Below are 10,000 nucleotides of genomic sequence, written 5' to 3'. Positions count from 1 at the left end.
CTCCACACTTACTACTGATGACTTTGCTACATTCTTCTGCACCAAAACTGCAAAAATCAGTGCTCAATTTGCTGCACCTACAACAAACACGCAAGATACAACACCAACACCACACACACTCACCTCTTTTTCTCAGCTCTCTGAGTCTGAGGTGTCCAAACTTGTGCTATCTAGCCATGCAACCACCTGTCCACTCGATCCCATTCCCTCTCATCTCTTGCAAGCCATCTCTCCTGCAGTCATACCAACACTGACTCACATAATTAACACATCTCTTGACTCTGGTTTATTCCCCACTACATTTAAGCAGGCTAGGGTAACCCCACTGCTAAAGAAACCCAACCTGGACCATACGCTACTTGAAAACTACAGACCAGTATCCCTGCTTCCATTCATGGCCAAGATTCTGGAGAAAGTAGTGTTCAATCAAGTCCTGGACTTTCTTACTCAAAACAATCTCATGGACAACAAGCAATCCGGCTTTAAGAAAGGCCACTCAACTGAGACTGCCCTGCTCTCGGTCGTGGAGGATCTCAGACTGGCTAAAGCAGACTCTAAATCATCAGTCCTCATTTTGCTGGACTTGTCAGCTGCTTTTGACACTGTCAACCACCAGATCCTGCAATCTACGCTTGAGTCACTGGGCGTTGCGGGCACTGTTATACAATGGTTTAGATCTTACCTCTCTGACAGGTCATTCAGGGTGTCTTGGAGGGGAGAGGTGTCCAACCTACAGCATCTAAACACTGGGGTACCTCAAGGCTCTGTTCTTGGGCCACTTCTCTTCTCCATCTACACATCATCTCTAGGACCAGTCATCCAGAGACATGGATTCTCCTACCACTGCTATGCTGATCATACCCAGCTATACCTCTCTTTTCATCCTGATGATCCCTCGGTTCCCGCTCGCATCTCAGCCTGCCTGTTGGATATTTCACACTGGATGAAAGATCATCATCTTCAGCTGAACCTCGCAAAAACGGAAATGCTTGTAGTTTCTGCCAACTCGACTCTACACCATAACTTTTCAATCCAGATGGACGGGGCAACCATTACTGCATCCAAAATGGTGAAAAGCCTTGGAGTAACGATTGATGACCAACTAAACTTCTCTGACCGCATTTCTAGAACTGCTCGATCGTGCAGATTTGCACTCTATAACATCAGAAAGATCCGACCCTTCTTATCTGAACATGCAGCTCAACTCCTTGTTCAAGCTCTTGTTCTCTCCAAACTGGATTACTGCAACTCTCTACTAGCCGGGCTTCCAGCTAACTCTATCAAGCCTCTTCAACTGCTCCAGAATGCAGCAGCACGAGTTGTCTTTAATGAAGCTAAAAGAGCACATGTCACTCCGCTGCTCATCCGTTTGCACTGGCTGCCAGTTGCTGCTCGCATCAAATTCAAAGCTCTGATGTTTGCCTACAAAGTGACTTCTGGCCTAGCACCTTCTTATCTGCTCTCACTTCTGCAGATGTATGTGTCCTCCAGAAACTTGCGTTCTGTGAATGAACGTCGCCTTGTGGTTCCATCCCAAAGAGGAAAAAAATCACTTTCGCGAACGCTCACGCTCAATCTGCCCAGTTGGTGGAATGAACTCCCTAACTGCATCAGAACAGCAGAGTCACTCGCTATTTTCAAGAAACGACTAAAAACTCAACTATTTAGTCTCCACTTCACTTCCTAATCTGCAATTGCCTATTTGAATATCACACTAACTGTACAAAAAAAAAAAAAATTACTAACACTTCCCTTCTTAGACTTTACAGACCTGAAACTTGCCTTTAGTACTTATTCATTGTTGCTCTTAGTTGTGTAAATTGCTTCCTTGTCCTCATTTGTAAGTCGCTTTGGATAAAAGCGTCTGCTAAATGACTAAATGTAAATGTAAATATAAATTCAATGCCAACTTCGCACCCATTCCGACAGAAGTGTATCTGTATAAATTTTGAACCCTAGAAATTAATTATGTACAAGTGGGCTACTTAAATGAACTAAAACATCTCATTTCAATGATCAGCCATATTTAATACATACGCAACAACGTGGTCGTCCACCCAGTAGCGAATTTAAAGCTCCAACTGCTTACTTTCCATCATCTTATTGAGACTCTCGTCAAACAGGACCACAAACCCGTTGGCCTTATTGGCCTGGTCAGTCAGTTGTTTAGTAATAAAAGGAGCCGATCCGAATTTAGTAATAGATTCAGTTTTGTTGCTTCCACACGAGAATGAAGCTGCAACCTCGGAGTCAGGAAACCTCTGTAATGTTCTCATTGGATGTGTAAGAGTGGGGCTTAGAGATTGTTTTAATCCCGCAGAGTTGGTGTTGAGCCACATTAAGACAGGATGTTACTTGGCCGTGGCAGCGATGCTTCTAAAGTGGAAATGTCTTCATTACTGACAGCCAAAGCTGTTTCAGTAAGCGGAGAGGTCTCTGGTGCACAGAACTGCACAATAGGTGGTTGGTGCTGACGAGCAGTACTACACCCGGTCTGTTTGGCACCCCTCATATGGGAGTCCAGAGTCTTAACACCCATCGTCGCTAGCTTAAAAGATTTCCGGCACCAACAGCAGTAGGTGTCATGGTCATTTCCTGGCTCAGGCTTGACCTAAACGTAATTCAGATTTCCATTTTAGCCGTCAAACTAGGCTAGCGACTATCTTGTTCTGTACATCACTTGCCTAGTAACCAAAGTAACAGGTGCGCATGCTATCGCGTTTTCTACTATGACGTGGAGCGCGAGGTGCACTCAACATTACGCTGCATGAATTGTTAATTAGTCTACATTTGTAACAGCTCATTTCGTTACAGTATGAACAGACTCCTAAAGGCAAAAATAAATGAATAAAATAAAACCTTTGTGCAGGCGACGCGGTGGAGCAGTAGGTAGTGCTGTCGCCTCACAGCAAGAAGGTTGCTAGTTTGAGCCTCTGCTTGGTCAGTTGGCGTTTCTGTGTGGAGTTTGCATGTTCACTTGGGTTTCCTCCGGGTGCTCAGGTCGATAATATCTGGATGCAGGCTTTATGATTGCATCACTCAGCGATGCAGTGTCAGACACAATGCAGTCAATGGAGTGAGTGACGTCACTGTGACGGGTAGGGTTAGGTGAACGCATTAAAAAGCATTGGATGCAGCTCAGATTGCACTGCACCAGGTCTGCAGCCAGACCCCTCTCGCTCCGGTTTCCCCCACAGTCCAAAGACATGCGCTATAGGGGAATTGGGTAGGCTAAATTGTCCATAGTGTATGTGTGTGAATGAGTGTTTCCCAAAGATGGGATGCAGCGGGAAGGGTATCCGCTACGTAAAACATATGCTGGATAAGTTGGCGGTTCATACCACTGTGGCGACCCCAGATTAATAAAGGGACTAAGCTGACAAGAAAATTATTAAATGTAATAATATATTATTAAATATTAAATGAATAAAGATCTTTTTAACAAAATCAAATACTTTGTACACCAAATTCAAGGCTATTAATGGCTTAATTTGAGATGATTAAAGTTAAGACTTTTTCAATGCTTTTAATTCGCAGCAGGTACTCTGATGACAGGAAATACTGTGGAAAAAAATCCTTGCTCTGTTACACATCACATGGGAACAATTTTAAAAGAGAATAAAAGAAAATCCACAGAAGGGTGAATAATTTTACCTTCATCTGTCCATCATCATCATCATCATCATCATCTTCAATAATTCTGCGTATATAATAATCTGAAATGAAATCATTGGCGAGGCACGTCCTGATACAGCTCGTTCCTTTATTAATATTCAGATACTGTTGCAGAGTAAAAAATACTTGTGATTAAAAAATCTGTTAGAACAATGAATCAACGGAAACATTCCCCAAAATCTTCAGGCTACAAAGCAAAATAATAAAATATACATATTTATATATACGCAGAAGAGTCCGGCGCGCGTGATGGAGTGATAAATACTGATGGAGAGAATAATGTGTTTATTACTGTAGTGCTATCATTAGGGTTAATCATTAGAGTCTGTGTGGAGGATTACTCCTGCAGGAGAGGACAGAAACACGTCCTGCAGATTACGCGATCGCTTTGGCTTCAGGTAAGAACGCCTCCCAGTATTTGATGAGCTGGAAAACAAAACATACCAAAAACGCAACTTCAGCATCATTCAAATGATTCCTTTTATTTACCTTTTAATAATGGTTTATTAACCTTTTATTAACTTTCTAAAATTGAAAGGTGGCTACATTACTATTTATAATAGGTTTGAATTATTATTATCATTAACATTAGATTGTTATTTCTAAAACATTTACTATTCTAAGCTGCTATTTGTTTATTTTAATAATAGAAATATATTAAATGTTATTAATATAAAATGTTTTTAAAATATTTTTCCTAGTGTCATTGTAATTTTTATTATGAGTTTGAATTATTATTATTATTATTATCACTATTATTATTGTTAAGAAATTGGCCGATTCTAATTAACATGACTGCCACAAACTGATATCTGTCCTCTGATTGGCTGATGATGTCAGCGATTGACTGATATCTGTCCTCTGATTGGCTGAAGCTGTCAGTGGCAGACTGATATCTGTCCTCTGATTAGCTGATGCTGTCAGTGACAAACTGATATCTGTCCTCTGATTGGCTGATGCTGTCAATGATAGACTGATATCTGTCCTCTGGTTGGCTGATGCTGTGATAAACTGATATGGATCTACTGATTCACTGATATCTGTTCACTGATTGGCTGATGCTCTCAGTGATTAACTGATATCTGTCTACTGATTAACAGATATTTGTCCTCTGATTGGCTGATGCTGTCAGTGATAGATTGATATATATGCTCTGATTGGCTGATGCTGTCCATGACTTAACTGATATGCCTACTGATTCACTGATATCTGTCCTCTGATTGGCTGATGCTGTGATTAACTGATATCTGTCTACTGATTCACTGTCATCTGGTCTTTGATTGGCTGATGCTGTAAGTGATGGACTGATATCTGTCCTCTGATTGGCTAATTCTGTTAGTGAGAGACTAATATCTGTCCTCTGATTGGCTGATGCTGTGATAAACTGATATCTGTCCTCTGATTGGCTGATGCTGTCAGTGACTAACTGATATGTGTACTGATTCATTGATATCAGGTCTCTGATTGACTGATGCTATAAGTGATGGACTGATATCAATCTTCTGATTGGCTAATGCTGTCAGCGATAGACTAATATATGTCCTCTGATTGGCTGATCCCGTCAGTGATTAACTGATATCCATCCACTAATTGACTAATATCTGTCCTCTGATTGGCTGATGCTGTCAGTGATAGACTGATATCTGTCCTCTGATTGGCTAATGCTTTCAGTGATAGACTGATATCTGTCCTCTGATTGGCTGATGCTTTCAGTGATAGACTGATATCTGTCCTCTGATTGGCTGATGCTGTCAGTGATGGACTGATATCTGTCCTCTGATTGGCTGATGCTGTCAGTTATAGACTGAAATCTGTCCTCTGATTGGCTGATGCTGTAAGTGACAGACTGATATCTGTTCTCTGATTGGCTGATGTTGTCAGTGATAGACTGATATCTGTCCTCAGATTGGCTGATGCTGTAAGTGACAGACTGATATCTGTTCTCTGATTGGCTGATGTTGTCAGTGATAGACTGATATCTGTCCTCAGATTGGCTGATGCTGTCAGTTATAGACTGATATCTGTCCTCAGATTGGCTGATGCTGTAAGTGATAGACTGATATCTGTCCTCTGATTGGCTGACAGTGCTGATGAACACACACACCTGTTGTTGTGTGTGAACGAGGGACTCCAGATATTTGACGACGACGATTCTGAAATCCTTCACTCGGTCTTTCTGTGGACAGAAGAGGACAGAAGAGCTCAGAGAAGCAGCGGTATATACAGCGTTATATTCCAGTGGTGTGGAAAACACACGCTGTCTGATCTCACCTCGAACCGGCCCACCTCTCGACGGATGTTTTTGGAGATCTGCTCGAAATCTCTCTCGCCCTGCTGGACTTTACCCTCCCACTAAACACACACAGAGACAGACAGACAGACAGACAGACGGAGAGCAGAGTCAGTGTGTCTGCAGCAGAATAGTGGTGATCATGGCCATGTCCACACTAATAGGTTTTCCTTCAGAAATGCATGTTCTCTCTTCGTTTATTCCTCCATCCACAGTCAGACGCCGTCTTTAGGGAACAAAAACGCATCTTTCTGAAAACGCTGTCTAAGGTGTACACATCTGGAATGCTGTTTTGGTGTGGACTGTGTTGAGCCTGTAGATCAGGGGTGTCCAAACTCAGTCCTGGAGGGCCGGTGTCCTGCATAGTTTAGCTCCAACTTCCTTCAACACACCCCCTGGAAGTTTGGTATATCAGAAAGAGCTTGATTAGCTAGTTCAGGTGTGTTCAATTGGCGTCAGAACTCAAATATGCAGGACACCGGCCCTCCAGGACTGAATTTGGACACACCTAATGTGGACTGTGGCTTTGAAAACGATGATCATTTCAGTCATGTGACACAGTCAGGTGACCAATTGAGCTAACATGCTGGAGGACATAGGGTCACAGATGTTTTGCAGCTTTATTAAAGATGTCAGTGTGTAGATGCTCCATATGGCCTCTCTTCAGCGCACAGGGAATGTGTGACCGTGGTCTGATCTGAACAACAGCTCCAGTAAACCGTTTCAGAGAGATGGAAAGTAAATAAACTGAGGTGGATATGAGCAGATAAAAGTGCCTGTGTGCTGCACGGTACATCAACAAGAGCGCTTTCCTTTAGTGTGGATGACGGAGAGAAGTGGAAAACATGGATCTCTTTAAGACCATAACACAGTTTCAGATGTATCTGCATTAGTGTAGACGAGCCTTGATGATCAGTGTATGATCAGTGGAGTGAAGACGCTCTACTGTCATCTACCTGCATCATGATCAGTGGTGAATAGAGGACTGAACAGTCAAGTTAAACTAACATCACTTGACAGTGTAGTACGAGTAGAGGAAAAGTACTAAAAGTAGCCCTTTTAAAAGTAGTGATGAAGTGAATATGATTCCACACTGCAAGCAATGCCTTTCCTACTTGTAGGTCTTGTTTCTGCAGCGCGAGGATAAAGAATGAGCCTCATCCATTCAGCCTCTTTACTTCTTTACTTTCATAGATATATACACTAGATATCGCATAGGGACCCTGAGCATGCGTCAGTAGCGCCGCCATATTTGTACAGGGCTCCCAGGACAAATGTCATTCAACCGCACAAGTCAAGACAGTGTTACTATGTGAAGATGCAGGACTTTAGCGCTATTAACGGGTGTAGTAATGAGCAAACAGAAAACAAAGCACAAAGGCAGAACATTTCATAGGTAAGGTTTAGATTTTTTTATGTGTTTGTATGTTCTGAACTTTTGTGCTAAACAGGTAACGTTATTGATGATAATCAGTCACTTACTGCATTCACCATAAGCCAAAGTAGCACCAACTCACACTAAACACTCGGCTTATGCTAGTTTTGTTAAATAAAATCAGCAAACAATGCAAAAGAAATATGACGAGATGCTGCGCTGCCAGAAACTTGCATTATTGTCGGCTAGTGAACGAGTCGCTCATAACGGAGACTCATTCACAAGCGAATCGCTCCCTCCGTCAGTATGAGGAGTGAAAGCAGGAGAGGAGCTGTGTTTCAGGACATGATTAGATCAAATTTAACAGGGAGGGTGAATAGTACATTTCCATACACACAAACACAAGCTTTTTGTCAGGAATGCCAGTGCGATCACTGATCCATCAATGTAGAAAAGTGATGTCAAATTATAAGTTTCGTAATTTAAAATAAATAAATAAATGTGCATACTGATCTCCAGGAAAACTCCCTATTATAGATATATGGGTATATGTGTGTATCTCTGGCTCTGGGTGGCCACAGTCCTCCACTGCAGCTTGGTCCCGCATTCGTTTCAAAGGAGCGCAACCCTGTACTAAAATGGCGGCTCTATTGACGCATTCCTTCCAATAGACAACAACGGTAAAGTCTAGATCGGATATGCGGCCGGCCGGAAGTGCGATATGCACATTATTAAAGCAGCATTTTTTAATGACACTGTATAACAATAATGAATATTTTTACAGTACTGTGACGGTTGGGTTTAGGGTTGGGTTGGGGGTAGTCGTTAAAAAATACCTTTTATTGGGTAATTTAATAGATAACATAACTAATAATCGGTACAACAACTGTTTTTACATTACTGTGACGGTTGGGTTTAGGGTTGGGGTGGGGGTAGACGTTAATAAAATACAACAAATGAGAAATTTAATAAATAATAGAAATAATTCTCGTTAACTTCCGGCCGCAAACGTATCCGCTCTAGCAACAACCGACAACAACAGGGTAGGCGACATCTAATGTATATATCTATGCTTTACTTTGGTGGAGTGAGGAAACAGTGGAAACTCACTCCACTGAACACATCCATAAGCCCACATATATTTAATTTCCTTTGTTAAGCTTAAAGATTTGTGTGTAAATTATGTCTAAATTCAGCTCTAATCTCCAGCAGGGGAATAAATGAACAATAATAATGAAGTGTGCTCAGAAAACTGAGTGATATCCAAACACACGTCCTGTTCTTATCCTCATATGCTGATGCAGACGTCTCCAAAACCCCACAGCTGGACACATCTACACTTGTGTTTATTATAAATGTGCACATAATCAATAATACTGATCATAATAATCACATTATACAGATGCAGATGCTCATTAATAAACTGAAGAAGGCATGGAGGCAGTGCTGTTTATATTGATGGAGGAAATCCTCATTTCTGGATCATTGTAATCCTTTAATTTTTCATCTGTAATGTATCATCCTGTGTGTATTCAGCAGTGTGTAAGTGTTTAAGACACATAACTAGGCCCACACGGAATCTGTGCACGCAGAATTTCGCAGATTTACCACAGAATTCCGCAGATTTCTGCAGATTTTTACCCTAACATTAATTCTGTTTATTTACTTGAGTAAATGTGTAAATCTGAATTTATTCCGTTTTTATTCAGTAATTTATTACTTTTTATTTAATATATTAAGGTGTAAGTTCCCCGCTAGATACTCCCAAAATTATTCCGCAGAAATCCACAGATTTTTACTAAAACTCTCCGCAGAAATAGCAAAAAACGTCCGCAGATTCCGTCTGGCCCTGCACATGACTAACACGCTCTGCTGGAGTTTAGAGCAGCTTTTAGTTGGTCAGTGGTGCTGTTGGTCTATTTCAGTTCTTCAGAATAGAGTGGAGGAACTCTGACGTCAATTTGGATGCAAAAACCCAGAAGTGAGTTAGCATTTTAGCACTTCCGGTTCCCTCGTCCCAAAGTCAATGGGTTTTTTGAATGGGGTTTCAGTAAAATCGCTTAAATAAAGTCCGTGGCGAACACCAACTCAAGATACTTTCACGTTTTGTTCTACGACATAAAACACATCAGTTACAGCACACTCTTCAACTTTTAAATCGATTATGCTTATTTAAAAAGACGGTTGCTATCAAGTTGCTAAATGGGACTACAGGCGGCGTCGGGGACATTATACGGCATCGAGCTGATCTGGTCTGGAGCGCAGCTCGCTTGTGTTGGGCATTTGGATTTGTCTGTGATTAAGGTATTTTCATGAATAGTATTTTATAGTTTGTTGTATTATTCTAATTGGGAATTCAGATTGTGTGGAGATAATTCCTTCACATGTAAAAGCTGTCGAGACTAATTTGTTGATCATTTATTTTAATTAAACGATAATATGAAGATACTGCTCACCAGTGCAGCAGCCTGTCTCTTTCCTGCTCTCAGTAATGCAAACGTGTAAATAAATGTGTACAAATACGTGCATGTTAACTATCATTTTAACGTGATCAAGTGATTTCTCGTCTTGTTTTCTTCATCTGAACACATTTAACTGCAGTATTTACACTCCTCCATAAAACGTATAGCAGATGTGACTGTATGGGCTGCTTTTCGCTG

At 41.3% G+C, this 10,000-nt stretch overlaps 2 protein-coding genes and 1 long non-coding RNA gene across 3 annotated transcripts in view; 1 reads left to right on the top strand and 2 right to left on the bottom strand.

The window, feature by feature from the left end:
• dmxl1 (Dmx like 1) overlaps positions 1 to 10,000 on the bottom strand; it is a 372,767-nt gene that overhangs the window by 83,287 nt on the left and 279,480 nt on the right. The window lies entirely within an intron of this gene.
• The window catches only part of LOC141375560 (uncharacterized), a 138,049-nt gene that overhangs the window by 83,131 nt on the left and 44,918 nt on the right, over positions 1 to 10,000 (top strand). The window lies entirely within an intron of this gene.
• The window catches only part of snx2 (sorting nexin 2), a gene marked incomplete at its 5' end in the record, with an annotated part of 45,319 nt that continues 39,064 nt past the window's right edge, over positions 3,746 to 10,000 (bottom strand). The window contains 3 exon segments of the mRNA NM_001037698.1: positions 3,746 to 4,101; positions 5,780 to 5,851; positions 5,947 to 6,027. Of these exon segments, the coding sequence (NP_001032787.1) occupies positions 4,051 to 4,101; positions 5,780 to 5,851; positions 5,947 to 6,027 (204 nt within the window). The 3' untranslated portion in view covers positions 3,746 to 4,050.

Source organism: Danio rerio, chromosome 8, assembly GCF_049306965.1.
Source record: "Danio rerio strain Tuebingen ecotype United States chromosome 8, GRCz12tu, whole genome shotgun sequence".
In the NCBI taxonomy this organism is placed as follows: domain Eukaryota; kingdom Metazoa; phylum Chordata; class Actinopteri; order Cypriniformes; family Danionidae; genus Danio; species Danio rerio.
The sequence above is the reverse complement of the archived record's forward strand: the minus strand, read 5'-3'. Positions and strand labels throughout refer to the sequence as shown.